At 42.5% G+C, this 18,059-nt stretch overlaps 2 protein-coding genes across 2 annotated transcripts; both read left to right on the forward strand.

The window, feature by feature from the left end:
- Window positions 1-752: 752 nt before the first annotated feature.
- Window positions 753-7,462, forward strand: btf3l4 (basic transcription factor 3-like 4). The gene is made up of 6 exons (XM_083940275.1): window positions 753-835; window positions 1,268-1,329; window positions 3,985-4,098; window positions 4,819-5,020; window positions 6,469-6,528; window positions 7,076-7,462. The coding sequence occupies exons 2-6, from the start codon at window positions 1,276-1,278 to the stop codon at window positions 7,120-7,122; spliced, it is 477 nt and encodes a 158-aa protein (XP_083796401.1). The 5' UTR covers window positions 753-835; window positions 1,268-1,275; the 3' UTR covers window positions 7,123-7,462.
- Window positions 7,463-9,555: 2,093 nt separating this feature from the next.
- Window positions 9,556-16,439, forward strand: zfyve9b (zinc finger, FYVE domain containing 9b; the record flags this gene model as incomplete). Its single annotated transcript, XM_083910957.1, has 15 exons — window positions 9,556-10,377; window positions 10,527-10,626; window positions 10,718-10,914; window positions 10,999-11,110; window positions 11,699-11,821; window positions 11,972-12,127; window positions 12,310-12,534; window positions 12,622-12,704; window positions 13,124-13,228; window positions 13,331-13,481; window positions 14,370-14,450; window positions 14,730-14,892; window positions 15,005-15,110; window positions 15,195-15,374; window positions 16,278-16,439. The coding sequence occupies 15 exons, from the start codon at window positions 9,556-9,558 to the stop codon at window positions 16,437-16,439; spliced, it is 2,766 nt and encodes a 921-aa protein (XP_083767083.1).
- Window positions 16,440-18,059: the final 1,620 nt, after the last annotated feature.

Genomic DNA, 18,059 nt, shown 5'->3' on the forward strand with positions numbered 1-18,059 from the left:
CCCTAGGCCAGCCTTTGAATTAATCCGCCTCTCCTTATACTCTTTCGTGCACTTATGGCTCGTTGTAAGAGTGTTGCTTTATTTTGCTTTTATTTTTGAGAATGGGTCATGACCGAAAGAACGAGGTCGCAGGTACAAGCGGCCGAAATGGGTTTTCTCAGGAGGGTGGCTGGAGTCTCCCTTAGAGAGAGGGGGAGAAGTTCAGCATCCGTGAGGAACTCGGAGTAGAGCCGCTGCTCCTTAGCGTTGAAAAGAGCCAGTTGAGGTGGTTCGGGCATCTAGTAAGGATGCCCCCTGGGCGCCTCCCCAGGGAGGTGTTCCAGGCACGTCCAGCTGGGAGGAGGCCTCGGGGAAGACCCAGGACTAGGTGGAGAGATTGGACTGCGAACGCCTCAGGATCCCCCAGTTAGAGCTGGTTAATGTGGCCCGGGAAAGGGAAGTTTGGGGTCCCCTGCTAAAGCTGCTGCCACCGCGACCCGACTCCGGATAAGAGGTTGAAGATGAGATGAGCATTTTGAAAAGTTTCTTTTTCCCAAATTTTTACCTCATGAAATCTTTTTTTTTTACCATCAAAACTTTCTCCATTGTTTATTTATTATTATCATTATTTTTCTACATTTATGAAGAAGCAAAGTTCTGATGTTTTACACACACCTTTCTTCACCATGTTAGTGTAATCTACACAGTGTCCTGTAGGTGGCAGCACGAGGCTCAAATCCCTCCCGCAGACCGGAAACACAGAAGAAGAAAAAAACTCCGTATGGTGTGTGACGTAATTTCTTCCTGATAACCTCCATCTTTCTCCTGCCGCATGCCTGTGTGGATATTTGACCAGGTTTGTGGGGATAAATGCGGGTCTGTGTGTACCGTGCGGTGCTGGTGGAGTGTGTGGTTGTCGGTGCGGCGGTCGGGGCAGAGCTGTCGAGCCGAGCCGAGCCGTGACAAACTGTGTTCAGTGGGAACTAACAGAGTCTGTAGGCCCTGTGTTGTGTTTTCATCTCTGCAGCTGCTGACAACACACACACACACTGACACACACACTGACAAGTTGAAGCCAGTCTGTCATTACTGCATCAGTGTTTAATGTGCACGTCTCTTTAAATATAATAATATTATTATTATGTTCTTATTTATGTTTATCTCATGTTGTTGTTGCAGCTCACAGTCGACAGCTGCAGCATGCTTGTTTGTTGTTGTTTAGCTGGTTGTTACCCTTAATAACATCGACTTACTTTCAAAATTATCTTTATTTTTTATGATTTTTTAGGTTAAAACATGAATCAAGAAAAACTGGCAAAGCTTCAAGCCCAGGTCCGGATAGGAGGAAAGGTAGGCTGACACCCAGGAAGTGGCTTATTTGTTGGGGAAAGAGTGAGAGTCTTAATGCTCTCCTTTTCTTTATAGTGTAGGAAATAAAATAAAAAAAGGTGCCCCCACTGTCTGAAGAATCGGATCTACAGATTTTAGGGCACTTTAAAAAAAGTTATAATGCTTTTAAATTGCTGTTTTTGTCATTTATTGTCTCACAAGTGAGAAATTAACATTGTCGCATCATTAAAGTGGATAGAAAAAAACAATATATACATATAACACACGAAGTATACAGTAATGTGAAATGGGCTCAGATGAATCACATGTATGTGCACTGTTTGTGTGAGTGACGATTAGATATGGAAATAGAAATTAAATGATTTAAAATAAAGTAAAATGATGGCTTAATGCAGGATTATATTGTATTGGCTGAAACTGCTAAATATAATTGTTTCTCCTTTACAGTCTTGGAGGAAGTTTTTTTCCCCTAGCCCCTCATTAATTTCAAATAAATTATACCACACCAAAATCTACCATAAATGTTGCCATTTAAAGTGGTATTTGTATTTCTTTTTAACATGTTTTTTTGTTTTGTTTTTAGTGTTACAGTGTGTTTATAGCGTTTATTAAAATGAATTGTTTGATTCTGTGTGTTAGGGTGGTGTCATAATACATTTTTAATATAACGACCTGGATACAGATGTGTCTGAGAATTAACCTTACATTCAGATAATTGCAGCTAAAATGCGAAAAACTATTAAAATTAATGATCATGTTTAAATATTGAATATTTGAGCAATCAATTTCTGTAGAGTTGAAATAATTGTCTCAACCAGGTGAACTTGTACCCCAGGGTGGTACGGGAAAAGACTGTGGAGTAGAAATACTAAAGAATAGATCCACATATTAACATTAAGTCAAGTGTAACACCTGCACACTACATTTTCAGTTGTGTAAAAGTGCTAAAAGTAACGACTGAAGAGTTCAGATGATCTGCTAAAACTAATGAATGGATGGTTGAAACATTCAGCATGTAGTATTCGCTTAGGAGTAGTACAAATGTCAAACCAATTTTACTATTGACAGTTCAATTATATGTAAAAAAGATAAAAAATAAGTATAACAATGTCCACTTTTATAAAATGAAAAGTGTCATACATTTGTAACATACATTGGGACTCGATCGTGTGATACTTGAGTTCGTCTGATAGTGATGTGGGTGTACAGACAGAAAACATTGGGAACCGCTGGTTTAGCTGATCGATAAACAATTAATCTGTAACTATTTTGATCATCGATCTAATGATTTCTGTCTATTTTCCCCCTTATATTGTAAATCAATCTATATCAATTTTGGACCAGCGGTCGGACAAAATATCGAGATCTTCGACTATAGAATTAACTATCGAGTTAATTCTGTTTTGCTATTTATTTATGAAAATAATGAGGCAATGAATTGATGATAATGTCCCTACCTCAAAGTATAAATCAGTCTGTTATGGTTGCATTATGATATACCGTATAGTTTAAGTGTCTCAGTGTGTGCCCTATTTGGCACGTAATGATGAAGCCGGACCCACACTGAGTCATTACTCAGCCGTGTTTCACAAAACAAAAACAGCTCTAGGATTAAACAACTCCACCAATAAATCTGCCGGGCCAATATATCAGCTGCCCGGCTGTCATAAACAAAAGTAAGCACTTAATTTAATAGTTGTCAACTAAACCATTATTAGATCAATCTTTGCAGCACTACTATCAGCCTACATTATCTTGTTGCAGATATATTGCTATTGACATGCCGGACAATTACAAGAAAGTGTCATATAAAAGTGCCAAAGATATATTTAAGTTAGTTTAGAGGCTGTCACATAGTTTGTCCACCACCATGGAGACAGTTTTAAGGGTTTTTCATTCATTCATCGTCAACCGGTTGTCCCTGTCGGGGCCGCGAGGGGGCATGAGCCAATCCCAGCTGACATTGGGTGTGAGGCGGGTACACCCTGGACAGGACGCCAGTATTTATCGCAGAGCACATAGAGACGAAAAGAGACAGACAACCATTCACACCTACGGGTAATTTTAGAGTCAGCAATTAACACGTGCGCGTCTTTGGATTGTGGGAGGAAACCGGAGAACCCGGAGAAAACCCACGCAGACACGGGGAGAACATGCAAAACTCCACACAGAAGGGCCCCAGCCGGAACTCGAACCAGGAACCCTCTCACTGTGTGGCGACAGTGCTAACCACCAAACTACCGTGTCGCCTAGTTTTACGGGATCTTTATGCAAACAAAAAGTGCATCGTGCAAAATTGCTGCTAATTTTATTTATTATCAGACCTGGTGTGTATCAGTACTTTCTGAACATTTTTAGCACGTTTTAACAACACTGATGATTTCATTCTGTTATATGTAGAGAACTCTAACCCTCAAATATCTTTATCCATATAGGCCTCAAAGTCTCTCCATCAGTACTGTAGACTGCAACAGAATCACGTTGTGAAACGTTTGATTTATATCTGTATTGAATTTGGAGCCTTCTATGAAATACTAATACAACAACAAAGTCTATGTTGCTCCTTTAGCCTTTTCGTTTTCTTCTCATGCGGTCGCTCTTGTCAGTCGTAACGTTGTGCTGTCTTTTTAAGTGTTATGATTACTTTGGTTTCAGGGATCTGCGCGCAGGAAGAAGAAGGTGGTACACAGAACTGCAACAGCTGATGACAAAAAGCTTCAGAGTTCACTTAAGAAGTTGGCTGTCAACAATATTGCTGGAATAGAGGAGGTAAATTAGTATGGATCTTCTGACCATGAAAGCCATTACCTTTACATTCATGTGATGCAGTATTACATGGTCAAGTGGACCCGACTGCTTTCAGGTTTTCACACTTGTTTCTTAAGTTATTTGTAAACATTTACTCAGCAAAGAGTTACGTTGACACCGACGGCATATTAGGGCTAACTATGTAAAAATAAATAAATTACCGACCCGAGAAGGGGGTCTACTATTTCGGGACAAAATTGCAGATTTATGAGGTTAAAGTGGCAAATTTACGAGACTTAGGAGATTCCATCAGAAAAATAGTGTTTTGATTTACACTCCTTGTTCAAATACATCAATGCAGGATGAATGCAGACGGGGCTGCATGCCGTGCAGGCTACTACGTCTGCAGCAGACTCTGAAAAATACTGTGTTTTGAAGTTTAGAATGAACGAAGGACGCTACAAAGTCGTAGTTCAACAGGGAGTGTAAAACAAAACACTGAAGGTGTAAATCAAAACGCTATTTTTACGACTTTGGATCTCATAAATCTGCAACTTTTTCTCGCAGATTTGCTATTTTTTATCTCGTAAATCTGTGACTTTTTTTCTTGAAATATTAACCCCCTCTGACAAATCTGTAATTTATAAATTCTTTTCATACTTGGCCGTAACACGCCAACGTAGACACCAGAGCCTTTAGCTTTAACTGTAAAAAAAAAACTGTGCGGTCTTCCCTTCTCAGGTGAACATGATCAAGGATGACGGGACTGTGATCCACTTCAACAACCCCAAAGTTCAGGCCTCTCTGTCCGCCAACACCTTCGCCATCACGGGCCACGCTGAGACCAAGCAGCTCACAGAGATGCTTCCCGGCATCCTCAGTCAGCTGGGAGCAGACAGCCTCAGCAGCCTGCGCAAACTGGCAGAACAGTTCCCTCGGCAAGGTGGGTGCGCCCGGACCTCTCTCACCTCTGACCTCTAACAAACGCTGTAAAAGAGAAGGGTGGTTTAGTTTTCATGAAGCCCTTTTCGGACAGGAATGGTTTAATGTGGGGACGTGGGGTAAAATAGTCTTACTTCAGGACGTCTGTAATATAAGTGGCCGAATGGCACGGGATTAAGAAACCCCTGATTATACAATAGGTGGGAGTGGTTACTCGATCTACGTGCTTCAGTCATCTCCCTGTGTCCATGTGCGTCCTGCGTTTCCTCCTGATATAACAAAATTATGCAAACACAAAACTAAAGGGCAGAAACGATTATCTAAAACAAAGTAAACGGAGTGCTTCTTTAAACGGCTCCATGCTCAAAAAATGTGGAAACTACGTATTGACGTATGACATGTTTTACAGAGGGTCAAAATCAGACGGGGCTAGTTTTACCCGAGGTATTTTTCCGGACCATTTTACAGAAGGTGGAAATCGCCGTCATTTTGACTGACATTCTCTGGAACGATTACTGACGGGACTAAAACCTCCAGATAAAAATGACTCCACATCTCCTCATTGAACTACTCCCGTCTGAATAGGGCTTAAGTCACTTCCTGAGTGGGAAAAGCGTCTATAACTGACACACCACATATACAATTTAATTTGAGTTCTTAAAACACCCCCTCTGTGGTTTAGGATGATTTGGGTGGTGTATGTTTACATGTGTCATCCCTGTTGCAAGTCGAATATAAAACGTAACTTCCTTGATACCATGTGATGGAATAATTTGGTCTGAAGCCATTGAATGCATGAAAAATATCTAATGCTCGATCAATTTTTTTCTCAAGGAGAATAAAGTCCTTTGTGAACAGGCTGAGGACTGGTAGAAACCAGCCACCACCAGCCAGTTTAGTTACTATGGTGACCATTTGGTCAGATAACACACGGATACACTTTTGCTCTTCCTGAAGTTTCTCCTTTTTTTCGCCCATTCATTCCTTCTGAAGACAAACAGTAAATTAAATGTTTAAAAACTGGTCACCGTTATATAGATGTTTTTTTTTTTTTAGTAAGAGCAGCAATAATTTCCTAAAACAGCAGGGCACAGTAGTTTTTAGCAAGCTTTAAGGAGGTAGCCTATTTGTTAGGGACTATTTACATCAGTGGTTTGATTTGCATACTGTAGTGAGTATTTAAAGCAGCGAGACGGTCCAATCAAAATAAAGGAATGAAGCAACATGTCACTCAGGCTCACTGGTGTGGTTTTAATAGTTCTATGGCGCAATGAAATATACCGGCTTTTGGTCACAGAAAACGGAAATTAAATAAATTATGTCTTTGACCGTGACAAAAAAAGAAAATATCACAACTTATTCTTTAAGAAAATATTACAGATCTGGTTACAATAATGAAGCAGTCAAAGCTTTAATGTGTGGTGTTTTTTTTTGTACTTTTTATCTCAGCTCTCGACAGCAAAGCTCCAAAGGCAGAGGACATCGAGGAAGAGGATGATGATGTTCCAGGTATGGACCATTACATGAACATTTTTGTTATTCAGGCTAGTGTTGTCGTTTCCTCTGCGTTGTGTAAATGATTGCCCAAAGCCAACAGGATGTCTTTGTAAGTGATCTCCGTTTATTCTGACACACTGACACGTAAAATGGAACAAAAGCATCAATGTAATATCCTGCTAACTTCAGCTCCTGGAAGGTTAAATAACACTCATAAAAGAGTTAACATAAAGTTCAGTATGTTTAAGCTAACATGTAAATCAGGGCACTATCTAAACAACAACTAAGCTTGCCTCTTCATTAGTTCATAACAGTGGGCAGAGGCAACGGCCCCAGGAGAGACGTAGCAGCTTAGTTGACAAACTAAAATAGGGATTCTCAGGAAAAACACATCAGGTATCAATATTTTGTGTAATTATAAAATAATATATAACCCGTAAATAACTGACCCTGTTACATTCAGTCTGATTGATATCATGTCGAAGAGAAGCAAAGAAAAATGATATCACGCAAAACAGTTTTCCTCCACTCTAATTATTCCCAATGTGTTGTTCTGCAGATCTGGTGGAGAACTTTGATGAAGCGTCAAAGAATGAGGCAAACTGACGCACATGAAGTTCATGTGCACGCGGCTGGACTGCAATGAAGAGAGAAACCTTCTGTGTTTTTAAGTCTAGTCATCCAGACATATCAGACACTATCCCCACAAACCAGAGACTTTTCTATTTTACGGTGCCCCACAGATGAGTCAGACTGGCTTGTGCACTATATATACATATACACATATATATATGCGTATATATATATATAAATGATAAATACTACCTTCTGGTAAATGGTTAAAATCCCTTCACCACCTTGTCAGTCATGGTCAAGATTACAGTGGTCATTAAAGCCAGTCTTAAGACTTTTTGTTTATGAAATAAAATAAAGCTGATTAACATTTTTTAGATGGTGCTGTGGTCATTGGCGAGATTCTGTAAATAGTCATCGTTCTCATCCAAACTGAAGATTTGACTCATCAGTTTTGCATGAGAATGATCCACAATTATTCTTCTCCAGGTTGTGCATGCAGCTGTGGCTTTTCATATCTGGCATCAGGACCCTGTTGTCTTGGCCGGCGCGCTGTCCTGCGGGCTGTGTAGAGACCGCAAACTGGGGAGGGGGGACATTTCTGCACACCTCTTGAGTTTCTTCAAAGAGCTGCAGAGAGACACAGGGGAGGAGGGAAATCACAGAGAAGGGTGGTAGAGAGGCGAACTCATCCCATCCTCCGCTGGCGAACGGGGTCGCTGCTGCTTGGATCTGTGCTCCACGGCTCTCACATGTAACGGGAGAAAATGCTGAAGTTCTTCTCTGCGCGGGATGACGAGAATGAAAGCCTTTTGGGAGCAATAACTGAGGGTAAGAACTGCGTTGGGTCTGGGGATGCTTTACACCCCTCCATCCACTGCCTGATGTGTGTTACAGGATGGATGATACTGCGCGTCTGTTTGTCACAGAAAATTGCTGATACAGCATTTGGCCGCGCGCATAGTCCGCATCATCTGTGTGTGTGTGTGTGTGTGTGTGTGTGGTGCGCACATTCCCGTGTGAAGACAGGCTGCGTACATACACACATACACGCTGTCCGCAGACTCCTCAGTAAACATCGCCCCAGTGTAGCGTCCTGATGTAACGGGGGTGCGGGGTGAGTGTCGCATTGCCACCGGCCCTCGGTTGCCTTCGAGCGGATTAAACATTTGCACGTGTGTTGACTGCGTCACTGTCCCGTGAAACGATCGCGGCAGTCAGACGGATCGGTGCAGCCCCGCCGCCTGTATACCCGGAGAATCTTCCCCGTGTAGCCCGCAGCGGGGACCGACACGGCCCGCCTTTCGTTTTATGGTGTTCGTGAAGGAGCTGCAATGCAGGTTAACCTGGAAAATTAGCCTGGGTCCTCTCCATCTATATAAACTGAACAGCCGGCGAAACCTGGGCTGCAGTGGAACTGTGATTTCTAGTGATCGTTTCGGTCCTGAGTCATAACTCTTCATGAATCACTGGGTGTTACAGCTCAATGAAACACCAGCTACATGGACACATTAACTCCCCTTTGCGTCCTGGTAATTAACAGTAATGGTTAGGCCTAATGCGTAACTGCCATATGAGACAAGTGTAATGTGCTGTAGAGAAGGTATAGTTGCCTTTATGGTCTTATGTTGAGGTTATAAATGTGTTCCATGAGGATGAAATGGCTCATTTGGCTATCTATTTACAGTGAAACACTTCTTTACTGTAGGCTTTATTGAACATGATGTGCAGGTGAAATGTGCAAACCATTTTATACCATAAACATTTGTTAATTTCTCTTTAGTCTAGCACCAAAGGCACATAGCAGATGGGCCAATACACAGAACCACTGAAGGTTTTACTGTCAACTCCTGCGAGTCAACAAAAATAATAATATTGTAGATCCTCGTGGTGGACACTCGATATGTAATATGCCTCTATTGAACTTGGTTCTCTGGGGAACCAGCAGTTATGTAACACCAATTATAAATGTTTAATATCAATGTCAATTTTACATTGATTTTTAGTCCATAACAAACCTCCACCTCCTATTATTAACCTGGTCTGATCTGGGAGCTCAAACACACCTCAAGGGCGACTGAGCGTTAATGCTGCCTTTAGTGATGATTGAAAGCTGTGAGGTTTGTTCGAGGTGATGAAATAGATAATCACCTGCTGTTAAATGGCCACTTAGGACATGTGGACATTGTTCACTGTGTGTGTGTGTGTCTAACTTAACCCTGGGGAAAAATTCAGACTAAAGACAAGATAATTGGGGAGGGCTTGTCCATTGGCTGTGTCCCCAATAGGCGAAACGTTGATTTTGGGGTCAGTGGTAGATTAAAGTAAGGCAAGTAGTCGTTATGGTTACAGTTAGGGTAGGTCTCAAGGAAATGAATGTAAGTCAATGTAATGTCCCCAAAAGTGCCCTAAGTAAATGCGTGTATGCTTGACAGAATAGAAACATCAAGTGTTCACAATTTCATCATGTTCCCGTCAAAAACAGATGAAGGAGACAATCCGTCTCTTCAGGACACCAAGCACCACTGGCTGAACAGACCCTGCCTGCTGGTGCTCAAAGATGGGGATGTGTCCAAACCAGGACTGGGTTGTGGCCAAATCAGACCAGAGACTCCGTCTAAGACCTCCTCAGACGTATCAGTCAGAAGCAGCTTTGGGCCATGTGAGCAGAAACCATCTGAACCTCCTGCCAAAACTGATTCACCCTCCCAGCTGGAGGAAGGCAGCTGCACTGTGACCACCATCTCCACATGGGGTGAGAGTTGTTTCGGGGAGACTTCCAGCGCCGTGGTGCTAAGCCCTGCCGAGGCTGCGTGGCCGGAGGAAGAGGCAACGGAGGAGAAGAAGAAGAAGCCAGAGGCTCTCCCATCAAAGGAGGACTCTGTGGTTGAGGAGAAGGAGGTGGAGGAGAGCAGGCTGGAACAGCAAGAGCAGTGCAGCAGCTTAGAGGCAACAGCAGCACCCTCACATGAGACACACGGCAGGGGGCCCAAGGAGCTCCAGAGCCAGTTCAAGATGGTCAGATCTAATGGAGGAGATGAGACGAACAGCAGCCAGGCCCAGGCAGCCAGTGGGGAGGGAGCGATTGGGAACTGTGCAGCCTCCCCTCTGGATCCTGACAATGAGTCCCAGCTGAGTCCTGTTGGTATTCTGTCCAAGGATCGAGGCACTGTCCTCGGGGAGGTAGCGCCAGTGTGGGTCCCTGATGCTCAGGCGCAGGTCTGCATGAAGTGTGGGGTCAAGTTTACATTTACTAAGAGGAGGCATCACTGCCGTGCTTGCGGGAAGGTGAGGAAAAATGTTTTTAAGTTGTGCAGCATTTAAAATAATAAGTCGATGTTCTCAAGTAACTTGGTGACTTGCATCTGACATGTGAATTGTATATGTGTGTGTGTGTGTGTGTGTGTGTGTTTGCATGTGCATGTGTGCATCGTCAGGTGTTTTGTGCACTTTGCTCCAATCTGAAGCTCAGACTCACACATCTGGATGGCAAGGAGGGACGGGTTTGCGTTTCCTGTCATTCAACCCTTCTCAAAAGTGAGCACAGATTTTTACATTTTTTTCTTTTTTAAAGTTTGCTGTCTTTAAAAGACAATTTGCCGAAGCAATTCTTTCATCTTCTCCTTAGGGACACCTCCAAGGGGGAAAAGGAGGGTGTGGTTTGCAGATGACATCCACTCCAATAAGCAGTCAGAGTCTGCTCCGACCACACCAGTCAGAGGCTTCTCACCGCTGATGAGACGAGCGCTGGGCGGGACGGTTAGAAGTCCTGCGGGTTCACCACCGATCAGGAGAGCCTCGGGGCCACATGGAACGAATATCAATGTAGGATCGCCTAAAACTAAAAAAGTGTCCAAAAAAAAAAAGACAAAAGAGTGGGCTCACTCCTCAATCTCCCTCTTCCTGTAGGAGGCATGTGGTCCTTATGGCTGGGGCACCACATCTTTAGTGAGCAGTTCTTCCAACCTAATCCCCCTGGATGGCCTGCCACCCATCCTCACCTCAACAGGAGTCAAAGGAGGTAACACAGCTTTAATCAACACTGAGGGCAAGATGTGCATGCTGGTATTTTCCTGCACTTGAAATGTGCTGTGCCCATGTCGCTGGTATCCCAGTGTCTTGCACAGTGTGCACGGTGCACAGATAAATGGAGAGACACAAACAGAAGGGAGTTCCATGCAAATCAGGCAGCACGAGGCGAGATGAAAGTTTGGTCTGTGATGTTGAGGAGTTGAAAATGTAGCGATGACAAAAGAAAGCAAACTGAAGCGTAATGCTGGATAACTTTAATGAACACTATTAAGCTTGTCTGTTCTGAAGGATGTGTGTAATTATGTTGATTATTCCTATTTAAAAGTCATGGCTACTCCTTATAGTGCTGCCACTGTGAATGATAATGTGAGTCCCCTCTTGGGAATTTAAAGATAATATCATTTATTAAAGCTACCTGTCCTGGCATCTTAATTAGGCTTTGACAGCGGTTATTAATACTTACAAGTTCATTTTCAAACATGAATCTTGAAGTCATGAAGTTAGCTCTATTATTGGCTAACGGTGTATAAAAGATTTTTTCTGAGTCTAACATTAGTGTTACTATCTCCCCCCTCAGATTACACTGTGGAGGAGCAGCCCTCTGAGACGCTGCTTATCCAGGAGTTGGAGAGTGGCAGGCCCAAGCCCCTGGTGTTTGTCCTCAATGCCAACCTACTTGCTATGGTTAAGCTGGTCAACTGTACGTTTCTTTCCATGCAAGAAAAAAAGCAACATATTGTACCCAATCAAATAAGGCTGCTATGATGCTACAAATAACTAATAATTATTATTACCAATGCAAAAAAAATAACTTCCTTGTAGACCTCTGAGGTTGTGCCTTGTGTGACAGATGTTAACAGGAAGTGCTGGTGCGTGACAACAAAGGGGATGCATGCTGTGGGCCAGGTGGAGGTGGTGGTGCTGCTGCAGTGCCTGCCTGAAGAGAAAAGCTTCCCCAAAGACATTTTCAGCCACTTTATCCAGCTGTACAGGGACACACTCACAGGTCAGAGCCACACACAATAGGATGCTTACGTACAGTAATTTTCAACTTTTTGATGATGTGAATTTTGCCCCACTTTTTGATTCCACCCAATCTAAAAACTGCCTACCATGCACCACCTGTCATCTCCCTAGAAGGGTTTTCCCGCTTTAATTGCCAGGTTTCTTTCCTCTGTATTTCTGCAGGAAAGGTTGTGAAACACCTGTCGCTGTCCTTGTTCGGCAGTAGTTTCCTTGGCAGTGAGGAGCATGCAGGGTTCCTGTACATCCGCTCCACTCTCCAGTCCCTTCAAGGTCTACCTCTGCCAAACCAGCCCTACCTCTTTGGCCTGCTGGTCCACAGAGCAGAAGTGACCTGGGCCAAAGCCTTTCCCTTGCGTCTCATGCTGCGATTGGGGGCCGAATACAGATGTAAGCAAGCCAGAGCCTGAAATGAAATGCTGTATCTATAATGATACAGGTTTCCTCTTCAGTTACCCGCTTTCTTTCTTGTTCCAGTTTACCCGTGTCCTCTGTACAGCGTGCGCTTCCGCAAGCCCTTGTTTGGGGAAATAGGCCACACCATAATGAGACTGTTAGTGGTGAGTAACAACTTCTGTTTGGTGTTGTTATAAAGGCAAGGCGCTATATAAAGCAAGGTTTTGATTTATATAGCGCATTTCATACCAAGGCAACTCAATGTGCTTTACATAAAGACAAAACTTTTTTTAAAAACCTCATAAAAATAAAAAGCAGGAGCAAAGAAGAATAAAAAAAAAAAATTAAAAGAAAAGAAAATAGATAATGTTCAAAGTTATTAAAAAGAGCTCACAGTTGGGGCTGATTTCAGATCTGCTGGTAGTTTGTTCCAGTTGTGCGCAGCATAACAGCTAAATGCTATTTCACCATGTCTAGTTTGAGAGAAAAAACATTTCTCACCTGCAACAGCTAAGTTTGATGTTGTAACTTTTTCCAAACTTCCCATAACTGATGTTGACCTGTTCTTCCCAACCTGCTCCAGGACTTTAGGAATTACCGCTACAGCCTACCGATGGTGCCGGGGCTCACTGTGGATCTGGAGGCTCAGAGGACCTGCGTAAAGATACCAACTACTGGGTATAATGAGGTACGACTAAGCCTTTAAATGCCTCATAGAGTTATTAAAATGTTTGTAATGCATTTTGTGCAATCGTCATCCTTCCCTCTCTACCCCTTTGTGTCTCATTAGTTAATGAAGGCTTTGAATAAGTCAAATGAACACGTTCTGGCCATTGGGGCGTGCTTCAATGAGACAGCAGACTCCCACCTCATCTGTGTGCAAGGTGACGACGGCCAGTACCAGACCCAAGCAATCAGCATCCACAATCAACCACGCAAAGGTGAGCGAGGATACTGTGAGAGCCATCAGGATATCTGTCTGGACTTATTGTTACATAATCAAGTAGTAGTGGAGGACATTCATTGCAATCAGAATTGTGAATCGCAGCAAGGTGGGCGCCCTGATTGACTGATAAGGTTATTTATCTGTCGTTAAAGGAAACGTCTCTACTTGTTTGAATTAGTAAATTCTGGAAAGAAGGAGATATATTACTTTATTGTCATGGAATAAAGTAATATAAAACAAGTCTGAGATTTGTTTCGCGTCGCAGCAGCCTCATTTACAGCATCACAGATGGGACAAAAGAGAAGACAGAAGACAAGCATTAAGACATTAAGATAGGACCCAAAAGTACATACACTCAACATAACATTACAATATCAGAAGACAACATTTAAGGCCCATCGGCGTGCATTTGACCTGGGATTAAGCTGCATTTTTAGTTCGGGGACTGACCCCACTGGAACCCTATAGCTCCGGTTTTATGAGGACAAATTGTACTCGCTGTTCAGAACGTGGTTGGGGTCAGAAGATGTTGTTGGCCATCCTTGGTATGTTTTTATGGTGGGATGATTCAAACACTTTCTGAAGTGGTTGACCTACCATCTTTGAGCAGATTTGTAACTGTTGGAGCAGTGCAGCACACTCAGATCTGCACAAGCATTGTATTGGAAGGAGCAGTTATATATAATATAGATAAAAGATGATTTAATAGTATTTAAGTGAAACAGCCCAAAGGGAAATTAAAGAGAAACAAGTGGCTCACTGGACTGAAGAAGTTCACCTTCCTTTATGTAACACTAGATGGCACTACATGACCGCATTATAAAGACAGACTATAACAGGATTGATGCCACAGTGTCTCTAATTATGTTTTCTTTCTTTGCAGTAACTGGATCATGCTTTTTTATATTCAGTAGTGCTCTGAAAGCATCTGCAGGATATCTTGCCAAATCCAGCATCGTCGAAGGTAGGATGTCCGCTCACAGGGGGAGGCAGGTTCACCTTGACTTTTTCCTGCCCTGCAGGGAATTCATTGTTTACATTATTTTTTTTAATAGTGCATGTCAACACGCCCTGCTTAAAAACTGGTTTATTCAGAAAGTGTTGATCTTTGTATGTGTGTGTCTGTGTACATTTTAACAGACTGTTTGTCAAGGCGTGTGTTTATGTCGATGCATGTGAGTGTATGTGTGTAAGTGCGTGTCTGTTTGTGTGTTTCTCCTGTATCGCTTACCCCTCTCCCCAGATGGGCTGATGGTGCAGATCACCGTGGAAACTATGGCGGAGCTCCGCAGGTCACTACGGGAGATGAAAGACTACACTGTCACCTGCGGACGGCTTGACCAATCTGACAGCCAGGAGCTTGTTTGTGTACAGTGGGTGGAGGAGAAATGCACTGTGAATAAGGGGTGAGTGCGTCCACCTGTTTGATGTTCACATGCTCCAAGAGAACAATATAACTCCACACCAACTGCATTTTAATTTCTGGTCGTATATTACTGGTGTGTCTGTGTCCTCCAGAGTTATTAGCCCCATCGATGGGAAATCCATGGAGTCCATCTGCAGTACGAAGATGTTTCAGAAGTCAGAATACAAAGAAAACGGGAAGATCATCCGCTGGACAGAAGTACAAATGATGAAGTGCTTAAAATATCAGCACACCGCCTGAATCTGTCTCCTCCCTTCACATTTCTATGTATGTGCTGTGCAGGTGTTCTTCTTGCAGAGGGGGGATCATCCCAAAGGTGGAGCGAGTGACTCTGCTGAACACGACCGGTTAACGGAACGGATCGCCCGCGCGTTTTGCTTGGCACTGTGTCCACACCTCAAACTGCTGAAGGAGGACGGGATGGCCAAACTAGGGCTGCGTGTCGCTTTTGACTCTCAAGAGGTCAGAAAGGATGTTTGGAGTCTGTGAGCTGAGTCACAGCAACATATTGTTACTGACCTTCTATAAGAAGGTTGCATCATGAAAAGGCCACTGCTGCCAGAGCCAAGACAGAAATGTGACATCTGCTCTGCCATAGAAAAAACCTTGTTTTATATATACATATATATATATATATATATATGTATATACACATATATGTATGTTCTTTTGGAAACAGACTGAAACATTTGCAGAAATCTCAAAACAAGAACTTTGCTCTCTGGCTTTGATTTGGTGAGGTGACGCTACCTTTAAATCACATTTAAATGTATAAAACTGTTAATTAATTATATTGACTTTAATATAAAAAATATAGTGCGGCAGACAGACACAACCAGAGATACGTTTAATCCATAAATAATGTAAATAAGTTTCCTAAGAACACGTTTGTCGATACATTACATTATGTGAAGAGTATAGTGTATTTGTATCCTGCAGTGCATTCATTTTTTTATTCTTTTAGGTGTATGTGTTTATGTAAGTCTATGGAAATGTTTTGGGTAGAATGATCAGCAAAGGCATAAAATGAAACCCAAGCATCTTGAAATTAAATTAAATTAGTCATTTTAAAATAATAAATATTGTTTCTATTGTTTATCAATTCTAATTATAAGCAATACATTTAGATTATATGCTACAGAATAGGTAGATAGATCTCCATCACTGTTTTAAGACAACGAAACACATTTTAGCAACTCACAATGATTGACAATATGAATAGCAAAATATAAAAATCAAGAGGAATAAACACAATGATTAGGTGGTACTCTGCTAGTAATTTGAGAGTAACATCAACGTGTTTATAACACAAGCTCCTCCTGTGACTGTGTTGAGGCTAATTAGTGGTTTGCTTTGTACTTTCAGGTGGGATTTGTGGCCGGGAGCAATGGGCAGCCCCTCCCAGCTCAGTACTTAAACGCCCTGGACAGCGTGTTGATCCCCGTCATACACAGCAGGGGGCGCAAGAGGGGCGACGAGCCTTACGTGATGGAGCTCATCTTTTACATCCTGGAGAACATCACTTAGAGCGCACATCCCCTCACCCCCACCAACTATTTCAGCTTTTTAACCCCGACCACAACTCTGTCTCTGGCACTTCTCATCAGGGCTGCCATCTGTTTTAGGGCAATAAAAGCATCCAAAGGGCGAACCAGACCACACAAGGACTGCATCCATCTCATCCACTCACGATTAGAGAGAAGTGGTCTGACTCTTAGTGGTTTTCTGATCTCACCCTGCCCTGCAGCAGACAATCTGGGTACGCATGAAACCTAGGATGGACCATCAGATCACTGTACACTAGTAGCAACTTCATAGCTTGATATCACGATCTTCAATACAAATTCCAATATGGAGAATACCTTTAAAAAAGCGGGAGCTGGATTCAGCCCCACGACCTTAAAGCAAAGCGAAAAAGCGAATGACTCGAGGAACAGTATGAAGTAGATCTGTAGAATTTGATGCACACTGAATGAATGCCTGAAGAATGTTTTCATACTGGATGTATTTTAAATGATTGCTCTTGGAATGTAATGTTGGCCTGGAATTAAACTTGCAACAATGACCCGAGTTGCCGCCTGTTCATCCAGGACCCTCTAGAGCAGGTCTTCAACGTTTCTAGACCCCTTAGCTGAAAGAGAGACGGAGCAGGGACCCCCTACTACAAATATTGTATACAATTTAGTTAATCTGGACCAGCAATAGCATGTAGGGCAGTCCACAGCCTATAAACATAGCTTTTAATTGTGCATACAATATTAAAATAACAATTGACATGTTTTAATGTTAAACATACACATTGAAGGCACAGTGAATCCTTAAGCTTAACTGTATCTGGCAACCGAAAGGCCAGTAAGCTTCATTATCAATGTTGTGTAAATGAAATGGTTTGTTTTTTGGTTTCGTGAATATGTGGATATATCTTTGCGATCAACAGGATGGATCCATGTTAATGTTAAAAAAAAAAAACAAATTCAAAAAATTAGAAGAATACAATCCAATGCAAATGCTTTTATAATTGCTCTGTTTTGATGGCACCATCAGAGAGGTGTAAAGTTAACTGTTTGTTATTGAGGTCTGCAGTGCTGTTAAATATGGGATAGTATTCGAAGGTGTTGCAAATGTTTAGCCTGCCTTATTTACAAACATGAGACGGATGTTCGAAAACCCTTTCAAATATATAAAACGGTCAAATATAATAACTTCCTGCCCACAAGATCGGTTTCATAAACTTTACAAGAGGGTTACATTTTCAGTTGTGACATGTTGCAGTAAAGGAAAAGCTGCCACCGTCTGTAAAACAAAGCATTCTGGATCAGTGGTTTATGTCAGCTTGCATCCATTTGCAGACTGAATGGATGTAAAGAGCACTTTATCTCAGAGTGCTAATATGTCTGCGTTTCTGACCCTGATGAACCAGCTGATGGCTGAGTCGAGTGGGTGTAGATCCGGTCTGCTGGATGCTTTCTCTCTGCCTCTTATGTTGGATTCAAACAAAGCAGAATGGAGCTCTTGTTTACCTCCTACTTCCTCCACATACTTGAAATGGTCAAGACAAGCGGCTCAAGCTAGCAACGCAAATACTTTTGATGCAACAAAGCACAATGTCCGCGTCTTCCCCCAAAGCCTATAACCGAAAACCTTTTC

The sequence above is a fragment of the Echiichthys vipera genome, assembly GCF_963691815.1.
Source record: "Echiichthys vipera genome assembly, chromosome: 3".
In the NCBI taxonomy this organism is placed as follows: Eukaryota; Metazoa; Chordata; class Actinopteri; order Perciformes; family Trachinidae; genus Echiichthys; species Echiichthys vipera.